This window comes from Atta colombica, unplaced genomic scaffold, assembly GCF_001594045.1.
Source record: "Atta colombica isolate Treedump-2 unplaced genomic scaffold, Acol1.0 scaffold179, whole genome shotgun sequence".
NCBI classification, from domain to species: Eukaryota; Metazoa; Arthropoda; class Insecta; order Hymenoptera; family Formicidae; genus Atta; species Atta colombica.
In genome coordinates this window covers 31552-53480 of record NW_017259270.1, presented here as the reverse complement: position 1 = coordinate 53480, position 21929 = coordinate 31552, and the positions used below count along the sequence as shown (strand labels likewise).

Sequence of the window (21929 nt, the reverse complement as noted above, 5' to 3'; positions counted from 1 at the left end):
CATATACATACATTGCAGTTTATATATATATATATTGCAACATGTTTTTTTGTGGCAATACAGCCGTATATACGTTCAAGCCTACAGGCAGTCGCACACCACTAAATCAAGGTTTCAATATACAAATACTAATTACTTAAACCTGTCGATAATAAAACGTGCAGTCGCGATTCATGTATAACCACGCCAAGTCACTGAACTGTGGTTCAAAGTGGTTGCTCAAAAAATTACTTAAAAAAAAAAAAGGAGAAAAAGAAATATACATATTTATGCACCTAGAGAGCCGGGATGCCACCAAATATTTGATCTAGCGTGAAAAACAATACTCTAAAAGTTACTGGGAGACCTTTCATTAAACAAAGATCGGAAGTACTTTCGGTCTTTGTGGATAACAGTTATTATGTCGTAAAGCTAATCTCTGCGAATGAAAAGTTTCCTAATGTGCACAGTCGAGACGGAGTGTAATTGTAAAAATATCTTAAATCGACACACGGGAAAGATAGCGATGTATGTATGTATGTATATATACGAACAGATTCTGTTATGTCGGCTTGACTTTCACACTACACATTGCTTTCTATTCATTTCAAAGTAATGCTCGATATATCATATACGGTATCGTTCTAAGAAAGAACTAGATATCCGTAAAGATCGATCTAGCGACTCACCCGTATTTTCTAACAGTGTTTTTGGCGTGTCTGGTCGATTAATGATTTCGATGAGCTGTGCCAAAATTAATGGGATGTACGCGCTTGTGTCAGGACCTGTGAAGGACAAACAAAATAAGTAAGCTTTATTTAGTTCCCAGAAAAATATCATTTTCGATATTTACCGAGTTTTATCGAAATTTCACCGATCGCCCATGTCGCGTTGTTACATACTGATATGAATTGCGGATGCAAGTTTTGTCCAAGTATTGGCATAAACTCCGCTGCAAGTCAAAATGAAATTCACATATACATATATATCTGATAAATTTAATATCTAGTACCTAATGTATACTTACGTATGCAGGGGAGCACGTGTTGGAAGCAAGCTTTTGTAAGATCTCCTAACAAAGCGAAGCTACTCTGTCTGACTTCAGGCATGCTATCCTGCATACACTGATACAACAGCTGCATAACGTTGCTGTTCAACACTAAACGTTCCATGTGACCGTCCAGTCCTTCTGCTAATCCGCTGAGAAGGTCCAATGCAACTATCATAAAATCTTTATCGGGTGCCTCAAATTGCTCCGGACTTTGCGTGCTCGCTATATGTTGATTCAGCGTTTGCTCCACAAGTGATACGCATCGCCTGCAAACGAAAGAATATTTTATCGTATGAATTTACTATATCACACTGAAATAATAGATTGGAACGTCAATATATAAAACAGATTTAGACCCTATTCTCTAAAACTCTTAACAATAACGACAATAACGAGATCGTTAATTGTCATTGCACATATTTCATATACAGGGTTTGGAAAATAATAATAAATCTTTCACATAGAAGTAGAATGGACTAAACTGAGAAGAAAAATCCTCATTTTACAATTTTGCAATAGTTAATAAGATATTAATTGCTAAAAATTGCCGAAAATTGATCTTTAATCATTTTTTTACTCAAATATTATTAAATATAGAAACGAAAATTGTTTTCTTCTCATAGAGCTCTAAGAATTTTTTCAGAATTTTTTAATACCATATTTTCTCTTGTTAATAAAAATGAGAAAATGCAATATTAAAAAGTTGATAAAAAATTCTGAAAAAATTCTTAAGAGTTCTATGAGTGAAAAATAAACAATTTTCGTCTTTTGCACTTTTTCTATAAAATTGATAGTATTTGAATAAAAAATTATTGAAGACCAATTTTCGGCAATTTTTAGCAATTAATTTTGTTAACTATTGCGAAAATTGCAAAATGAGAAATTTTCTTCTCAGTTTAGTTCATTCTGCCTCTATGCAAAAGATTTATCATTATCATATTTTCTGATGTGTTATCATTATTTTCCGATCCTGTATAAAAAATGCACAACAACAGACATTTAATTGATTGTATACCAATAGAACACTGATTAAAATAGGCAAGAAACAAGTAAAGACAGAATTGAAGTATTATTGTCATTAAGAGTTAGGGGTTTTGTATCTATGATGTTAGAAATCAATCAAAGATATCGAATGAAAAAGGAATTGACCAATTACATCGGTCATGTGATCGAATTGTTAAAATGTAATTTGTTAATTCTTTCTCCGAAATCTCACATGATTTCTAGCATCAGTGGACACAAAGACTTTAATCTGGTAAAAAATTATTATTCGTCACGTATGTACATACCTGTACACAGGTTCGCAATACGGTAAGAAACCCGAGCGCAATGCGGTCGCTACTGAAGAAAGGCATTCCAGCAATGGGAACAGATCTTTATCTTCATCCTTCAATACGTTCCACTTATTAATAAGAGGCGGCATCAAAAGATTGATGTAATCTGGTCTGTTTAGATGATGACCCACAGAATCAGCGAGAGTACCGATGGCGTCGTATAGAATTAAAAGATTTTTATGCTGATATTTACCTACGAATAAACAGTCGTATTAATCAGAGATGTATCTTCTAGACTAGAACAAGACAAACTGCTTGGTGTTTTACTTACTAAATGCAAAGACGAGCGTTTCGAGAATAAATCCAAGATAAGGAACCAATTCGGTACATGCTTCTTCTTCCAAAGTCGCAAAGGCAGAACATGCCGCCTCTTGAACACGTTTGTTACTATCAAGCACTCTTTTGAGCAGTTCCGTCATCAGAGGTTTCAAATGCGTCTCGTGAGGTTGTGCACAAACCCAGTGTGCGTAACGGCTCAATGTCCAGCAAGTTATGGCACGTACAAGAGCCTTCTTGTCACTCAAACAACCGATCAAATAAGGGATGAGCTCCGACAAATGTGGAATCATACCACTCATACAACCTGCAAATATGAATCAAATTTTACTCGGTTCGATTTAGATTATTAATTTAGTTACATTAATTTATACTTTAAGAAGAAAAATGTGCGCGCACCTTCAGCGATAGCTCCCAGTGCCAAGATACCGGATTCTTTGATCTCCCAAGACTGATGGAAAAGAGTCTCCTTCAAGATCGGTACTAAAACCGGTAGAAGCTCTTCCCTAAAAACATTAGCCAACATATCTAACGCAGCGGCAGAGCACTTCCTCAAGTTCCAATCGCTCAGAGTTGAATCATCATCGCATCCGTCCTCAACATCTATATCCTCATCGTCGCATCCACCGTTTATTCCGTTCTCATCGACGATGGGCTGTTTGCCCATACCGTTAGCATGATGCGAGTGATGCGTCTTAGATTTATGAAAACGTGGTCGGATGTCTTCTTCTCTGTCTGGAATCATTTCATCCTCCTCCACATCTCCTTTGAGGAGAATTATGTCAATTTCCGAATATTTCATACCTTTCACCTGTGATAAAAAAATGTTAAGAGTCAAATAAAAGAAAGACGAAAGAATGATATTTGGTTTATCATAAATTTAGAAGACAACTTACCAAGATAGGTACTAATCGTGTCAGGTGTGGTGCAAGTGCCTCTTTGCAAATTGGTTGTTCTGCTAGTGACAACCAAAACTCACAAGCTTCCAGTGCCACTCCCTCGTCAACATCCTGAGTTCTCATTAGCATATATTCTATTATATTGTGCATATGTGGTATTAATCTGTCCATTCGTACCTCGAGCAGCATTACCAGTGCCCTACGCAAGAACACGAAAGATATAGGAATTTGTCCTTCCTGTTAGCGATAACAATAAAAAAAAAGACAGATTACTTCCTCTGCAATATACTATTAACTACCTGCATACGTTTTTTCGGACCTCAGAATCATCATCCGAAGCTAAATGGAAGAGATTCTCCAAAAAGCTGTCTATATGTATCATAAGTGCTTGCGTGCGTTGAATGATAAATTGATTGACACACGCTATCGCGTGGGATCTGATCTTGGGACTTGAATGTCTAAAGAACTGAAGGAACTTTGGAATCAGAATGTTCAAGGGTCGATTTAGAGCATCTGAATCTAATATCTCTGCCGAATCCTCACAAATCTTCTGGAGAGCGCCAAACGCACCCTCGCAAACGTTGTAATCTTGCGAGTCTAACATTTGACACAACGCTGGCAACAATTCTGGCCAAGTTGTTAATTCACCTTAATTCGTAGAAATTTCAACCGTTAAAAAACATAATACATATATCTTTGCCACATTTTCTGGAATATAGTAAAAGATGATAATATACCTCTTGATGCGACAGTAGTGATCAAAATACCGACGGTCGCACGAATCAGCGGTGATGGATCTCCGACAGCTGACAGACATTCTTGCTTTACGAAATTTATGACCTCTGGTAAAAATTTATGGAAGTACGTCTTTACATTGTTTTTTAATATCAGTCCACTCAATGACCTAGTAGGTTCATCTGAACAGAAAGAAAATTATTAGTTCCTATTTAATACTATAAAGATTTTAATGTAGAATTACAAGTGAAAGATTTCAGGATAGTCCAATTGGAGTTTAATTTTGACATACCTTCTGATGTTAATTTTGTTAGAACAAAAATCAGATAGTTGTTGAAATCCGGAAATTTATTCAATTCTTCCAATTTCTATTCAAAGAATTCTAATTAAGGAAAATGTAAGAGACAAGAAACTATTTAACAAGATACATACGAAAAGTCAAAATTCATAATTATTCTTTAAATTCTTTAGAGTAAAATCTCACTCTATAACGAGTGAAAATTGAATCTTGACAAAGAGTGGCTCAATTTTCAATCTTAACAAGTGAGATAAGTCTTAGAAAAAGTTTTAGAGAATATATTTTACGAGGCCGATTCGTTCCCTCAAAGAGATAACAAGTTGTGAACGTAAACCAGTCATCGATAAAGCGCGCGATCGCAACGCGATTCGGTACGGCTGCAATCTATAGGCGCGGGCGGTTCGTTTACGCGGTATGTCCGACAAGGACTCCCGCGAAAACTATCGATCAGAGGAGCCGCGCGTTGGGAAAACAAGTCCCCCCGCGCGCGCGAGCGTGCGAACGAGCCGTAATCCCCGCTCAGCTCCGTGTCGTTCAACACGGTCGGGGCATGCACAGTCAGCATATTTTCATCTTTGCGCTCGAGACGCGTCCGGCACGCTCGATTCCGAGCAGCGCGACACGGCGTAGCGACTCCTGACGACTCCCGGACGGTGACGGGACCTCTCGAGGAACATCGAGAAACGAGCGAATGATCGTTGCGAATTCGCGACGCTATCGCGAGCGAGAGAGAAAGAGAAACGAACGAGCGCGCGCGCGCGCGCGCTGTCTCTTTCTTCCGAGCGATCTCGACATGGAGATTGGCGTTCGCGCGTAATTAATTTCACCGGACCATTTCCGGACGAACCCCGAATGCCACTGCCACGCCGGGAAAACGAACGCGGAACGCGATGACGGGACAGACGAGCGAGCGGCGTGATTACGCGCACCGTCGCGTCTCTTTATTTTTTTTTTCCACTCGCGCTTCACTCCGTGGGGGCCACGTATGGGCGAGAGCGACGATACACCACATCACACGACACGACGGTTGACGGCGACGGATAAGAGACATGAGGATCGTCGTTCTTGAACGTCAAACGAAAGGATACTTGTTGTACGGCCCGCTGAGTCGCCGTGTCCGGGCTCTGCGACTCCTTGAGCAGCGTCAGAATTTGCCTGAGTCCTTCCTCCTGTGGTTGCCACGCCATTTTCATCGTGTTTTTCAACAGCACCACTGTAACGCGCAGCCTGCCTTCTCTGACCTCGCAGATAAACGGAAGCTTCCTACAGCGCTCTCTTTCTCTCCCGCCCCCTTCCCCTCTCCACCGGCCAGCCAACCCCCTCTGCAAACTGCTCACTGCTGAGCTCGGCCAGGACCGTGGTCGCGCAAGGGGGCGCCACGCCCTTCCTCCGCGGCTTATATCGCCTATGCCATGGCGGGAAGGGAGAGACTCGTGTTTCTGTTTCATAACCGCTCATTTATCGGCCCTTTTTTTCACATGTCTCCGGGAAAACTCAATGAAACCGGCTCGTGGTCCGGTTCGCGAAACTAGATTCTCTGCTGTGGTTAACCCACTGGAGGGTGCCCCCCCGGGGTTCCTTGTGGCACCCCGCGTGGGAACGTCGATTGCAAAAGCGCCGGACAACGTCTCAAGACGAAAAGATTTTAAAATTGGAGGTCCCAACCGGTCCAGATTTCCGGTGTCGCGCGAATCGACGCGGGAAAACGCACCTTGCGCGACAATGGATATTCCACGATCGATGCAAAGTTCATCCTTATACGTTCGCGTGGAAACGTGCCGTTGAAAATCAACAACAGACGTGATCTCATACCGGAATGACGATTGAATTCTCAGAAAACTTCGATTAAATTCCAATTGACGTAATCAGCAATTAATTCGATTGGTTGAATTACTCATTGCATAATTTAATAATTCGTTGTTTCCGATCCAATCCTTTTTTTTCGTGTTTTATTAAATAACAATTATTTTATATCTATACTGAAATAAAAATTATTGTATTACAGAATTTGTATTTGATTAAATCAATCATTAATTAATGATAACTTAATCAATGATTAGCTCAGTAAAATTGCTTATTGCAAAATGTTCAAATGTTTAGGCAAGTCATCTTTTAATCTCTATTTCTACTTAATCTCTATTTCTATTGAACTACAAAGATTAATTCTATTCACGATTGTTGAGTACCAAAAGTATCGCTTGGTGAATTAATTGTACTACTCAGTGTTCGATCGCAATCGGCTCTCGGGTGAATAAAATTCGTATCGAGTGAAACGCAATTTTTATTTGGAAATTTTATTTAAATATAGCGGCTAGCGCGTACGGAAAGGTGGTAAAAAAAAAACGCGGTGGTAATCGCATTTTCGACATTGGCAAGGGTCGATCCATCGCCAACGACACTAAATAATTACGAAGCAAAAACGATGCGCATCGCAATCTTGAAATAAAAAAAAAAAAAGAAAGAAAGAATTGAGAACTTATTTGAATATCTTATAAATATCTATGTATAATGTGTGTTAACTGCCGCGTTTTAATCTCTAAATCCTTACAAAGACGGCAAAGACCACTCATGATGTTGCACACTTAAAACTTAGTAATTAACTTAATTAGAAATAATTGTTCTTACTATCCCTTACAATTTGTACTGTCGCATTATTGCGAATATTATGACTCACACTCAGCTTTGGGGTAACTTTTGAAGTGTCAGTCTTGCACGTGATGCTACCAAATCTGTTATTTACATGATGCATACACAGGCTCTTTCTTTTTGAAGGGAACTTCCGAGATTCCCTTAGTTACTTCTGTCCATTCTTTTTAACTTCTAACTTTTGATCGATCTCTCACGTTGTTAAAGATACATATATATATATATATGAAATTGCTTCTTTTCTTTCAGAGTACATTACTCGGGTAACTGCTACAGCAAGGCCATATAGTGAAGATATTTATATATAGGCATAACGTGGAATCATCGGACCGACATTCGTGAGTTTTCTTGCTTGACCCGATCAATCGTGCAATCTTCTTAATCAGTATAAATTATTAAATGTATATATACAGCGTTCAACGCATTTAAATGGTGACGGAAACGGCTTCCGTGTCGTGTGTATTAAATATCGGCGCGTATGTATGAAGTGTTTCGAGATCGTTTCATTGAAAATCTATTACAAAAGCGTTAAATAATCGCTCTATTAACAATTATAGTTACAGGTGCTGCGACAAATCGCGCCAATTTTTACGTTTATCGTTAACGGTAATCGAAGGCACGTATTGGAGAAGATTGTGGCTCGTTCTTGCTACTGCTTGAACGATTTTACGAATGTCTTGTGAAAAGGAACCTTAGCGCGATCAATTCTTAAGCTAGTCTTCCGTGAACACGAAATCTGTATAAACACGTGTAGTCTAGTTGTCCGTGATTGCTGTGTATCCTCAATTCTATGTATTCATATGGTTTATTGATTTCTGTGTTCTGCATAAAAAAAATTAAGGATTACTGTGAATTAAGGATTACTAGTCCTAATAAATCTAATCAATAAAATAAAAACATGTATAGAAATAAAACACAAATAAGACAACTTATATGTATTAAAAGAAAAGTCAATTTATTAAAGAATATTAAAAATAAATTTACCTGAACTGGAAAATATTGTAAACTTTCATCGGAATACGTGAATTCGTACTCCCCGAACATCACTGGCTCAAGATCGTTCTCATTCAATAATCCCTACAGCAACAAGAATATTTAAAAAAAATATGTTTAATAAACAAAAGAAATTAAATAGTTCACATACCCAGACATTGAATTTTCTGGGCGCACTCGACATGTTTTCATTTGGTAAAATCAATTTGGACACATGCTCCAGAGTGAAACCAGTTACATAAATAAAACTTCGCAATTGTATCAGGAGGTATCCGGGAAAATCTTGGAAGGCCCAACAAACACCAGGTTGTATCGGATTTCCCTGTATTACTGTCCGCGGATTATTGCTTTCGTAATACAATGTGAAACCGAATAAACTGAAGGCTCTCGACTTTATGTCATATCGCTGAGTGCATCGCGTGCTAATAATCTGACCGCCTATACGGTGAACAAAGCTATTTATTATATTCTATTCATCAATTATTAATTTATTGACACGATACAATACCTGCCGTTTCCAAAGCATAATCTACTTGACCCGTTTTATCCGCGTCATAAATTCGCAAAACTTCTTTTACTATTTTGCGTATATGCTCGTCCGAAGTATGAACATTTGCATTGTCAAGAACTTTTTGAGCTATAAAAATATTCTCGATATTAATTAATTAATATACGACATAACATCCAAATAGATTTTAAATATATCTTCAAACCTTCTCTATTATGAGATGCAAGTAAACTTTGCAAGTTTTGCCCGAGCTCTTCTTTCAAAATTCCGGAAGGAAAGTAGCTAAGTAAAATTTTTTCTACGTGCTTTTCTATATCCTGATTTATGATAGATTCTGCATTGGCATTACAACAAGATTTTAATTCTGAATACAGTTTGCGTAATTCTTCAAATTCGTTTTTAATAACTTTAAGTTCGCTATATGCTATATTTTTTAATTCGCTGATATCCAGCTTATTTTCCACATTAATAATTTTGTCCTGGAAAGATAACTACTGTAGAACTCGAGATCTTCGTAATCATTAATTCTTAATAATATATGAGCGCGAGCATGACATAGCAGATTGATCTACCATGCCAGAGGTTCCAGGTTCGATTCTGGTAGGAACCAAAATGTCTCCTCTCGGAAAAGACGAATAACCTTTCGAGAGTATTCTTGCCCATAGAAACACCTCTTGAAAAATTCGCCATTCAAAATCGAACTTGTTAATTAAAACTGTAGGTCCCATATACTTGTGACAATTGAATAATCAGCGTTCACATCACAAGCATATGAGAGAGGTGTAACATAAGCCAGAGACACAGGCTCAACGTACGAAGAAATAATAATAGAAATTCATAGACTTACATCATACTCCTTCCGGAAATTGGCATCACTTTGCTTACGATCTTCTACAGTCCGAGTAATATTAATAAGATAGTCCTACAAAATGATATAAATAGATCATGGAACACAAATATATAACTGCACAAAAAATTTTATATTTATACCATTTGATGCGTCTGTCTATTCTCAAGCATTTCTATCCTGTTGACCAAATCAGCTTTGTTAACTAAATTTTCTTTAATTATTTCATTGTCAGTTAATATTTTTTCAATAATTTTATTTTGACGATCCTCCCATTGTACATTATTTAACGATTTTTCTATTGCTGTTTCAGTCACAGGTTTAACGTCAGAGAGAAGCGACAAACATTGTACTATGCACCAACCACCTGAAACAAATTTCATATCCATAAACATTTCAAATGCAATTATTACAATCTCCTTCTCCTGTTACTTTATTGAACTTGTTACAGCGTTCCAACACAAAGTTAGTGCCACAAATCTGTCCAATATTATTAAATTTACAATCACAAAGATCTCAAAATATATCTTAAATTTTAATGGCACAGAACGATTACAATGATGTAATTGTTCAAAATGGAACTATTATACAATATGGTAACTGAGAGAAGGATAGACGAAGAAACTCACCGTTCAGTTGATACCGATCGCGATCATGATTCCAAGTATTTCAAGCACAACACTCCGACTTTTTAACGCCCACAGTAGAGTAATCCTCCCCCTATCCTTCTCCCACAATAAAATTTTTATTTTTCGCTTTTTAGATTAGGTTCATTAAATGCTTAATTGTGACACTATGACGCTATATCACTCTAATGGACTGTATTCAAAAGACTACTAATATCATATACATGAAAAATATTTTATTAAGTATGAACGTGTTTTTACAATACAGATATTATCTAACGACAGTAACTGTTACATCAAAATATTGTTATATCTTTGAAGCGTGTAAAAATGAAATCAATACATGTGTGGTGGTTAACTGAAAAAATGTTATTTCATTTAATAACGCGATTAAATTATATATTATGTATTTTATAATATCTATAGGATTAAATATTGTAAAACATAAAATATTTAATAAAATATATATAATGTGTAACAGAAAAATGACTAAGAGTGATATGACCAGTTAGTTCATGAAATATAACACAGTACATGACCAGTTAGTTCTTGAAATATAACACAATATAATTATATGTAAAATATATAGAACATCACACACACAATATATGTATAATTGTGCGCAAAATATATTGATAAATATCTATATATCTTCACACAAAAAATATTAACCTATTAATAAATCAAACAATAAGCAAAGAGGTACTGATAGACAATATGTATATATCGTAAAGAATATTTCATTATATGATTTAAATAAGTAAATCATAGGGTATTCGTAATCGATTCTTACGTTCAAGACTATTTTAAAGTACAGTCTTAAGATGTCACAAATCAGAGGGCGATATTCATAGTCTATTCTTACTTTAAGATCGTCTTAAGTCATGTCTTAAAATGCAACCTTCTAATTGACTTATAACATCTTAAGACTGTACCCGAGACAATCTCAAATATAAGACTCGACTATGAATATCAGTCAGAGAGTCATATTAGCATCTTAAGACATTACTTAAGATAATCTTGAAATAAGAACAGATTATGAATACCGGCCAGAATTTTTGAAATAATATTATACAATATATTATATGGTAAATATATATGCATATTAAATATGTCAAAATAGTAAACAATTAGGGGAATTATTAAGTAGACATTCTATTATAGCATTATTAAAATTTTGTAGTAATATGGCAACAAATAATGATGATATATACAGATTTTATCATAAAATAAAAAAATAATAAAAACAATGTTAAATCACACACAATTATTAATTTGAGGAAGAAATGGATGAAAGAGGTATTCCTCTTAAAAATATTATATGAAAATTTTTAAGAATGTCTGAAAAAAATGTTATACTATCAATTGCAAAATTGCATGTATAATAGAATTTTGCTTTCATCATATAATTTTGTAAAAAAATACGGATATTTATACTTTCATCCATTTGGATTAAATTATTATATTTAGGATTATTATTTTGACAACTTTTCAATTAATCACCACTTTATGTTCCACCCAATAGGAGGCATTTCAGGCAAAGACACGTTCACACTTGGTAAAAGGTGCATGAAATAATTTTTAAGATCTGCAAGGTATTTTATAAACGATTCAAAGGTAAAAGATATTAAGTTGCTTATATTGTTAAAGATGTGATAAGTCGTCTCAATGACACCATATTGGACATTGCGCAGAGAGTCCGCAAAAGTGAAATAATGCCTCTGCGCGATGTAAGCCCCTGAAACAAAAAAAATACGAAGGCCAGGATAGGTTTGTGTCTTTCAGGTCCCACGAAAGACATTGGTCTGACTGTGTTTGGATCGGTTTAGATTTCATGTGGATTAATAAAAATGGAATTCAGTGATGTCTCTGATTTTCTTTTATATTCCTTCAACAAAATGAAGAAACTCACCAAACAAAAGAAGTAACGGTAAAAGTGTGATCCATAGAATCCTTGGGCTTTTTTCTAGCCACTTCCTAACGCCAGTGAATCGACTTAACAGCCAAGCATCAAGTACAAGCATTCTGACGAAGAAAAAGTACATATTGTGCGTATAACGATCCAAAGTTTGCCATAACGAGCTCCATTTGGATTCTAGAAACAGCAAATAAGAAAATTAGTTAACAGACATATTTAATATTAATACGCTACATAACATAAAAGATAATTATTATATTATATTACGCTCAATTATATATTTTCTATATAATTAAATATTATTTTTTATTGCATTTATAATTTTTTCTATATTTATAAAAAAGAATGTTTCTTGAATATCATTAATACCATTAGATGAGCGATAAGCTTGCGAAACATAACACTGTCTTTTCTCATCCGTTTTAAACTTGAAGAATTCGACAGTTTTCCTAAAGCAGATGACAATAAAGGTTGTAAAATATGTGAACCATTGCACGACTCTCCAACTTTGATTAGTTTTGACCGATGATTTTACGTAAGTATCATCCAAATCGGTATCAGAATCGGCATGAGATGCATCATACTTTCCAATTGGAGTATTCGCCCACGATAAGTAGCTGGTGAAATAAGATTGCATTAACTTAATTTTATTTCAATAAAAGTTTTATTTTAATAAATGAGAAAAAATAAAAAATACCTTGACCGAAAATTTGAAGAACATCTTGGATCCGAATAAATTATTTCTTTGTGACTTGTATATTGTTTTACGTGTGTCTTCTTGTACAAAGTCGTTTTTGCTGTAGAAATCGACATATCCGCGCGTGACATGTCGCAATTATCCCCAAACTGCAAAATTCACGTATAGTTTTAAAACGCAATGTCATGATACATCAAGAAAAATAAGAGAACAATAATTCAAGATGACAAATACTTACCGAATGAATTGGAGAGATGGTCTCTTTCAAATCAGCCGTGTCCATATCGCTGATTCCGCTTTCTGTCGTTCCTTGCGAAGCTTGACTTAAATTTCGATGACTTGTTTGAGATACGGTACTTCCGTTGTTTGCGTGTATAGGCCGTCTCGACATATTGGGCATAGCTAATATACCTGGGGCGATCTCGTAACGACACTGCGACGTTGGCGAATATGTATAATCTGTCTTTGGAAAAACGCTAAAACATTCACAAATAATTTGATTTTTCGCACAAATAGTACACATGCAAATTATTCATTTAATTCCAATACTATTTATTAACACCAGCAACTTGACCTACACTCTGTGACTAATGCTAATTAAGACATGCTATTATTTATAAATGTTTGTTTCTCCAACGGAAGGAATATATCTTCAAAATAAACAACATTGAATCAAACAAATGTAAGTCACAGAAGAATTCGTTATTGGCGTAATGGTCACATTCAACTATTGCGGAGCGGATCCATAAGCGCTTACTGCTATTGATGTATTCTTCTAGATCTTCCAATAGCAGCGAGCGCTCACAGATCCGTAAGCTCCATAAGTTGTGTGCTAAACGCGATTAATCATTTAATACTCCAATTAAAAAGTTGCCGTTAAAAACAGAAAAGTGTACAGTATATATAGAATAAGACTTAAAATAGAAGAGCGCGAGTGTGGCATAGTAGACAGCGCACTGATCTATCATGCCAGAAATCTCGGGTTCGATTCAGTAGGAAAAATTTACGCTCGTGTTTCCTCTCGGAAAAGCTCGGCAATCTCCCAAGAGTATCTTTGCCCACAGAAACACCTCTCGAAAAGGAACTAGCATTAAAACTATAAGTCTCATATGATTGTGGCAATTGAATAATCAGTGTGTGCACCACAAGCACATGAAAGAGGTGTAACATAGGCCAGAGGCCTAACGTAAGAAGAAAAGGAAGTGTTTCTTCTTTACATAATAAAATGATGGATCTCAAATTTCCACAAAAAGATTTTAATTTTAATGTCACAAGAGTAATTCTTGGTTTTCGCAATGCAATTATATTAAATGGATTATATTAAAAAACTACTCCGTGATATCAAAATTTGAGATCCATATCTATTTGTCATCAACATCATTTTTGTGGAAATTTTATATATTATGTAAAGAAACGGTTCTTCTTCTTCTTACGTTAGGTCTCATAATATATAAAATTTCCACAAAAATAATTAAGATTTCAAATTTCCACAAAAAGAGCTTTTGCCTGACGGAACCTAATTCTGGATCGGATGCGTTTGCTCTTAAAACCGTAACGTAAAAAGATCTTTTTGCGGAAATTTTTAGATCTACATCATTTTTGTGAAAATTTTATGTATTATGTAAAGAAGAAACACTTCTTCGATGGTTAAAATTGTGCTTATAAAATTACAAATCAAATATTCATACTTCCACCATTCACCAGCTTGCTTGTAAATCTCGTAGGCGGATCCTGGCCTACTTGGAGGATCTTCTCTTTCTCCTTCTTCCGAAGAATAGTCACTGGTAAATACTCTGCGTGGTGTAACACTTCTGTGTCTTCGTTCTGCTTTCTTGTCAGGTGCATCCTCCTTACTTTCACTCTGGCCATTGACAAATATTTGTCTTTTGGCTCTTTGACGTTCCGATCGGCGTTCTGCCTTTTTTATGGTGACGACAGAACCTTCGGATTTTGTGCTTTGATTATCTGTTAGACTTTCTGTGATAGATCCTTCTTTATTTTCCTCTATGGTTTCCATGTTCTTTTCATGCGTCTTTACACTGCCAGTTCTATAATCATATAAATACAAATGATAAAGATATAACTTATTTATAATCATTAAGCAAATACTTTTATGTTTAGAATGATTACTTACAATGATCTAGAACCAGATCTTCTACTACTGGTTACTTCTCCAGGCGTGTGAGATCTCTCCCGGCTCCAATTTCTGAGATCATAATGACGCTCTGTCACCTCTGGCTCTTGCTGAGGACGATTTGGAACCATAGGCGTATGGGAACGTGATCTGCTTCTGCTGCGAAGCTCATAGTGATGCTGCTCGTTCTCCATTCTTCTATAGAACAAACAAGAATCGGATCGAAGTGGAAATCGTTTCTCTTAATAACTAATACTACGACCTTCCGACAAACAGTACGGACGATCAAAGGTTATCGCTCGCTTTTAGGAAAGAATCGCAGGGGCCGTTGGGGAGAACATATGTCCGAACATATACCGCCTAAAAATAGCACCCCTCCCCGAAGGACACGGCCGCGGTCCTTTTTGCTAGATCCCTATTTCTATCCTCTCCTCGCCGCGCACTCCTCATCGAAAGCTCCGCGGATGAACACGCGGTGCCGTCGACTTCGTGAGCTACGAGAATTGACAAGAATCACCGCTCGATCACGTTGCGAGTTGCGATCCGCGCGGCAACTCGATTCTCTTGGAGGAAGGAACCGACGGAGCATACCAATCTCTCCTACCAATCTTCCATCAACGTCGAGGACTGGCTCGCTCCGGCGGGTTGGCCCACCACGGCGAATTGTATGTGACACCGCTATTTATAGAAAACTCACCGTTTCCGCGCGGCGACGCTAACGGGAGTCGGGACGCGCAACGACGACGGCGAGACGTACCTCGCGTTGCGCAACACGCGCGACGCGCGAAGATCACGAAGACGCGTTTCACATAAGAAAAAAAAAAAAAAAAAAAAATCCAATGTACCCCGCTAACCCCACCAGCCGCGATGTACGCGTGGGAGTACGCAAATCGTTCTGTTAACGCGTAGAAAACGCCAAGTGCGTGCGCATTTTGCCTGATGATTCATACTCACTTAATTCTGTTTATTGATAGGGAAGAGGGAGCACGACATCGTCATTTTCGTTCGACGTTCTTTTTTTTCTTCGATTTTACCGCTAATCTACGCCGACTGATCGCGGAGCGGAAGACGCGCGTCGTTTTCTGCTTCCTAGCCTAAATATATATCGTAGTTACGTATATCCACGATATATAGATCTTTATTGATCCGTAAACATGACTAAATTGGACTAAGCGAGAATCGCGCGTAATGTACAGAAACTACGGAATGCATGTAAATGTATTCTTACCGGTGTTGAAACACTTGTAAAAAATAAAGAAAAAATAATGATGAAAAAAATGCAAAGCGGCGACGGATAGACAGGAAATAATGAAAGAATAAGAAGACCTTCATATTTAAAAAAATTCAGGAATTTTCATTCCATTGTGCCTACAACGCAATTCCTGGTAATCCTGATCGCGAATGAATTGAACATTTATATTGAACACATTTTTTTCCTCTACAACGCGAGTAGAACAATGATCTAAAAAAAGAGAGGAATAAATTGATCGTCTCTTTATTTCAGTAAATGTTCTTCGGCGGAGGGAGGAATCCGCTTTGTAGAAATCGCGTAGAATAAAATACAGGGAGACATATGATTTCTGTATTATTCCGTGTAATCTCGATAGTTAACTACGCCTTGAAGGTGCAATTTGACTTTTGAAAGCGGCATAAGTATTATACTACGCTATGCGGAGAACCGTCCGTTTCGTACACAGGTGTCATTCGTCGTGTTAATAAAATAAATAGGTTATGAGTGTAACTGTAATACCAGTTAACATTGTATATACAATAACACCTAATATATATAAATTTAAATGTAAGTATAATAGGGTGTGTCAATGTAAAAATGTATAGTATATAATTTTCTAAGCTGGGTAGTTGCAGAAAGAGACAGGAAGAAAGGAAGATTTCTTAACCTCTAAAGAATCTCTTTCTCTTTTGGATATTTTATGATAAAATTACAAAATAAATTGTACACTTGGACTATCGAGACATTTTGTTTTGTGAAGTAGATTATTTCTTTAACAGGCCATGTCAAATCATTATTCATGATTAACAGATTATGTCGGATTTGGAGTTGGGATTGAAGACAGGACGAAGGAGTTATGAGGAAATATTAAAACAGCGGCAGGATGAAGGATATAAAACCGCAACGACAAACGAACAGGTAGATTTCTTCATGTGAAGCAAACATTACCTATGTTTATGTTACTAGATTCATTTTTATTCATTACTCGTCAAATATTGCTATTTGTATAGTTTTAAAATTTATAAAATACTTATGAGCCATATAATTGTATACAATTTATGCACAAACAGCTGCGGAGATTCACATAGGTATTTTTATTTGTATTTGATTTATCACTTCTTGAAATCACAAATTACTATTGTTTAATTTAAAATTTGTCAACAATCTTTCCACTGTATATCTTTTTAGGCTCGCGTTGAGGAGATTGTGCTCAAGTTTTACCGATCATGCAGAGAAGGGGATCCTGTTTTACTTAGACCCAAACACATTCAGTTCTTGAAGAAAGCAATCACTAATTTAAATGACACTTACGAGGTATCCACTATTTTTAATATCAAACAGCATATGTGTATAATATTGGCTGCGTTCAACAGAAAAAGCAGCTTTGCAACTATTGTAAAATTCTTTAATATGATTGGTTTAATTCTTTAATATGATCTTGTTCTTTATTTTTCACTAAATATAAATATATAAACTAGATCTAAATATATACACTAATCATATTCAAAAATTTTACAATAATTGCAAAGCTGCTTTTTCTGCTGAACGCAGCCATTGCTTTTGTAGATGATTGAGGAAAAATATCATTCTGCTTGTAACAAGGAACTTATTGAGTATTTGTAACAATACCATATAGTGTTTGGACTCCAGTAGACCGTGGCTATGCTTCTGGATATTGCATTCACTTGCGATATTAGGAGAACGATTGGAAAGTGAGGAGTGTTCCAAGATAGCTGGCTTTCTAGCCAAATGTCAATCGTCGACAGGTGGTTTCGGTGGAGGCCCAGGACAATATCCACATTTAGCATCTACATATGCAGCAGTGAACGCATTATGCACCATTGGTACACAAGAGGCATACGATGTGATAGATAGGTAAATAATTCAATATAATTTTTTTCATAATAATGCTATAAAACATTTTGCATATTTTTAAAATTTAGATAGATTTTTTGCTAAAAAATTAAAATTATTATAATTTCAGAAAAAACTTGAAACGGTTCCTAGCGTCCTTGCGTGGAGAAGACGGTTCTTTCTGCATGCACGAAAACGGCGAGGTAGACATACGTGGAGCGTATTGTGCTCTTGCTGCCGCCAAGTTGACAAACGTGTATACACCGGATATGTTTAAAGATACCGCCGAATGGATAGCCAAATGTCAAACATGGGAGGGTGGTTTCGGCGGTTGTCCAGGAATGGAGGCTCACGGTGGATATGCATATTGCGCTTTGGCAGCGCTCATAATGCTCGGAAAAACAGAGCTTTGCCATTTACCGAAATTGTTGGTAAGTTCTTCTTTACGATTACAATAAGATCTTCACGTTCACATTCTTATCATTCCACAGAGATGGATTGTAAATAAGCAAATGCGTTTGGAAGGCGGTTTCCAAGGACGTACGAACAAATTAGTAGACGGATGCTATTCTTTCTGGCAAGGTGGGACGTTCCCATTGATCGCCGCTATTCTGTCGACGCAGGGAAAGGGGTTTAACAATTCCGACCATTGGCTGTTCAACCAAGAGGCCTTACAAGAGTATATATTAACTTGCTGTCAGAATCCGCATGGCGGTCTTCTAGATAAACCGGGAAAGTATGTGATCACACTCTTTCGCGTCTGTAATTACTATAAATGTAATTTCATTGGCGAGTAATTTTAATAGCGTTAATCACGTGATAACTTTTTTCTTTTCTTTTCTTAGAAATCGTGACATATACCACACATGTTATGTTCTTAGTGGATTATCGATTGCGCAAAACTCACCAATAAAGTCGATCATCGGAAGAAGACTTACGAATAAGGTAGAAGTGATCCATCCGGTTTACAACGTGGAATACTCCGCCGCGAAAAAGGCGCAGGAGTATTTTCCTACTTTACCGATACCAGCCGATTGATTCGTCTTAGTTATTTAAAATGTAATCATGTTTGTATGTTTTTCCTAAAAAGAGAAAAAAAGAAAAAATATCCTAAAAAAAGATGAAATTTATCTCAAACTGACCAATGAAAAAGTTGTTTGTATACGAGAATCCATACTTGTGATATATAAAAAAAGAGAACTTTATAAAAAAAAACCACGTTAATCGATCTTGATGCATATTATTGGATATTGAAAATTAAAAGGTCGCATTTTCCCTATCTTAGTTTTATCTTATGTTAATAAAGTTTATGAAGAAGATAATAATAACTTATTTACATCCTTGTGATATGTTATCGTTATTTGAAATTTTTTAAATTAACAATCATATGACCTCCGATAGTGTATAAGTGTACAAATAATGCAAATTCAGAAATGGATCCAGAGATAAAAGTCTATTGCAACATGTGATTTTACATATATAGATATATGTACATATATAAGGGTACATAAATAATAGAATATAATTCCATTGCTATATATAGTATATATAATTCAATACTCAAGGAAATACTAGATGCAGAAAAATACATTTTCTTACATTAATATAAAAATTAACTTTTTAATGTTGTTTGATTCAGAACTCGCTCGACTAAATTTTTTTTTTCGATAATCAAATACCGTACATATTTTTATCTTACATGTAACATAACATTGCAACGGCTATTTATCGTTCGGCATTTTGCACAATTATAAATACGGCAAGATATCTCGCATATTGAGAACAAAATAAAGTCTAATCTGTGCTTTGTTTCTTGTTTTTTGTTTTTTACCGTTTTTTATCTCTTTCCTTTTTGCCTCTTACATCTTCATTTTTCGGTCCGAAATAGATAAAAAGTTATTCAAATTTCGAAAGAAACAAGAAACATCTTATCATTGGTTGTTGATCAAAACAGTTATAACGAGGAAAAAAACAAGAAACAAAAAGGAACAAGGAACATTGGAGATTAGACTAAAATTAAAAAAAAATATTCCCAGATACATGTATGTTGCATAAGATATTCAAGACATTTTTTAAACAAAAAAAAAGAGTTTTTTTAAATATCTTATGCAATATAAATGTTATTGGGTTCAAAATAAAAAAAAATCTATAATATATGAAGGAAGTTTGTGATATTTCGATCTCTGCACCGTCCACTGCATCCCTTGCAGATTATTATTGATTAACGCACGTATATATGCACTCACGTTACTATTATAACACATAGCTTAAACTTTTTTTATTTATCAATAAATTATAAAATAATATCTATAAGACAAAAATCTTTTGTGTTTATGAGCTTCGATCATTTTTTGTACAATCTTGATTATACAAATTTGAACGAAAAATGAAATAAGGAATCTCACTTTATGAGATAAAGTCTCATAATAATTGAATTATTGAAATTTTCATTTACAATCGAGATATTAGTGATTAATATAAATGCGATTAATAATACGTACATGTGATAAATGTTTAAAAATTGCAGTCTTTTGTTAGTTATTTTGATATAGCCAATTATTGCATGTAGTTATACGCATGGTTCAACATAATTTCCTGGAAACAATCCAGTTATACCATCCATTACCCCCTCCCACCATCCGTCATCATTTTTCTTGAGCACGTAAATCACAGAACTCTCTTGAAAGCTTAATTCGTCTTCTTTATCCGCGTAATAATCATAAATAGCCACCACTGCAATTGCAATTTTTATATTATTACATATTGTATTAACTAATATAACACATCTTATTATATTCATTTTATATATCAATTCATTTATTAAATGTTTAACAATGCGACAGACAAAATTAATTTTGAGATTCTACCTTTTTCAATATAATTCTTTGGCACCCATCCGGGCAGATCTTCCTCATCCGGCACAATCGGCATTATAGCACCAGATGGGGTTGGTCTGCCAAATTGCGGATGTTCCTCCTGCTCTGGTGGTGGTGGCGGTGGTAAAGGTGGACTATTTGCACCGCTACCACGGCTAATTTGATGTGATAATCTGTGCGGCAAGGTGTGATGGCCGGTATATTCAGACATATCGCCTAGTCCAACCAAAGGCGAAGGTGGAGCTGAGATGGCAAAAAAAATATCAGTATCTCACAACAAATCAGAAATCAAACATTAAAATGAATACAGTTTCATTATCAATATCGATATTAATTATATAATAATATTGTTACTTACGAGGCATACTGTTATGCTGCTCCTGCACATAACCCGCGGTAACGCTGGGCGGTGCTGGAGGTGGTGTTTGAGGATGATTCTGCAAGGGATGAACCGTTCCCACTTGCGGCATAGTGTGCTGATTGATGGTATTGGCATGCGCGTTATGATTGGTATTATGACTCGTGTGGGACGTGTTATGAGCATGCAATGGTAGAGTGCTATATCCCGGGCGATCTCGTCTGGGATGGCCAAGTGGATAGTTGGGCGCGTAGTGGCTAGGAACTTGAGGTGGGGCTACTGCTGGCGGAGTCCTATATTCGCGCGATCCTTTACTTAATGTTCCTATACACAAAGAATGTTATGGATTATTATTCGATGTATTAACAAGATTGACACATGTAACATCAAATGTGACAGATAGAATAGTATAACATTTAGAAGCCAAAAGAAAGAAAAGACACACATGCAAGCAAGAAGCAGTAAATACCTTTGCGTTAGCGAAATGATTTTAATTTTTTTATAACCGCAACTGAAAAAGTACACCTTTACAAGTTTGTGTAGTACTCGTACAATTCTTAGTCGCTTACGTAGGGTGTCCCAGAGCATTCCTGGGACACCCTGTGCATACAGAATGTTTGATACAACTACAGATTGTTCTCCATAAATGATGCAGAGACAAGAAAAATT

General features: G+C 36.0%; 4 protein-coding genes across 22 annotated transcripts in view; 1 reads left to right on the top strand and 3 right to left on the bottom strand.

Moving 5' to 3' along the window:
• The window catches only part of LOC108686400 (transportin-1), an 8980-nt gene extending 3104 nt beyond the window's left edge, over nt 1-5876 (bottom strand). For 2 of the 3 annotated variants that reach the window (XM_018191698.1, XM_018191699.1), the window contains exons 1-11: nt 5661-5830; nt 4567-4642; nt 4277-4456; nt 3839-4187; nt 3537-3738; nt 3040-3451; nt 2636-2947; nt 2320-2557; nt 1007-1296; nt 833-931; nt 669-764 (exon numbers count right to left, since the gene is read on the bottom strand). In XM_018191698.1, the coding sequence (XP_018047187.1) occupies nt 669-764; nt 833-931; nt 1007-1296; nt 2320-2557; nt 2636-2947; nt 3040-3451; nt 3537-3738; nt 3839-4187; nt 4277-4456; nt 4567-4642; nt 5661-5765 (2359 nt within the window). In that variant the 5' untranslated portion in view covers nt 5766-5830. Of the gene's footprint in view, nt 1-668; nt 765-832; nt 932-1006; nt 1297-2319; nt 2558-2635; nt 2948-3039; nt 3452-3536; nt 3739-3838; nt 4188-4276; nt 4457-4566; nt 4643-5660 lie in introns of all 3 variants that reach the window. The other variant, XM_018191700.1, reaches the window with a different exon arrangement.
• A 1581-nt stretch (nt 5877-7457) lies between these two features.
• On the bottom strand, nt 7458-19005 carry LOC108686398. Of its 12 annotated transcripts, none has more exons than XM_018191690.1 (14): nt 18934-19005; nt 14942-15139; nt 14496-14855; nt 13046-13283; nt 12808-12956; nt 12480-12727; nt 12105-12287; nt 9710-9933; nt 9567-9641; nt 8925-9198; nt 8720-8848; nt 8363-8649; nt 8203-8295; nt 7458-8040 (listed from the first exon to the last, which is right to left on the bottom strand). In XM_018191690.1, the coding sequence occupies exons 2-14, from the start codon at nt 15133-15135 to the stop codon at nt 7927-7929; spliced, it is 2568 nt and encodes an 855-aa protein (XP_018047179.1). In that variant the 5' UTR covers nt 15136-15139; nt 18934-19005; the 3' UTR covers nt 7458-7926. The 12 variants fall into 12 exon arrangements, with proteins under 12 accessions (XP_018047179.1, XP_018047178.1, XP_018047173.1 ...); XM_018191689.1 differs by lacking the exon at nt 18934-19005 and adding an exon at nt 15896-15971; XM_018191684.1 differs by lacking the exon at nt 18934-19005 and adding an exon at nt 15639-15887.
• On the top strand, nt 15260-19346 carry LOC108686399 (protein farnesyltransferase subunit beta). Of its 2 annotated transcripts, XM_018191697.1 has the most exons (8): nt 16256-16326; nt 16446-16739; nt 16983-17090; nt 17361-17486; nt 17809-18047; nt 18157-18457; nt 18518-18762; nt 18872-19346. In XM_018191697.1, the coding sequence occupies exons 3-8, from the start codon at nt 16986-16988 to the stop codon at nt 19062-19064; spliced, it is 1209 nt and encodes a 402-aa protein (XP_018047186.1). In that variant the 5' UTR covers nt 16256-16326; nt 16446-16739; nt 16983-16985; the 3' UTR covers nt 19065-19346. The 2 variants fall into 2 exon arrangements, with proteins under 2 accessions (XP_018047185.1, XP_018047186.1); XM_018191696.1 differs by lacking the exons at nt 16256-16326; nt 16446-16739 and adding an exon at nt 15260-15606.
• A 1212-nt stretch (nt 19347-20558) lies between these two features.
• Nucleotides 20559-21929, bottom strand: part of LOC108686390 (abl interactor 2) — a 2760-nt gene continuing 1389 nt past the window's right edge. For all 5 annotated transcript variants that reach the window (XM_018191671.1, XM_018191674.1, XM_018191670.1 and 2 more), the window contains exons 3-5: nt 21261-21584; nt 20894-21145; nt 20559-20759 (exon numbers count right to left, since the gene is read on the bottom strand). In XM_018191671.1, coding sequence (XP_018047160.1) covers nt 20596-20759; nt 20894-21145; nt 21261-21584 — 740 coding nt within the window. In that variant the 3' untranslated portion in view covers nt 20559-20595. The remainder of the gene's footprint in view (nt 20760-20893; nt 21146-21260; nt 21585-21929) is intronic.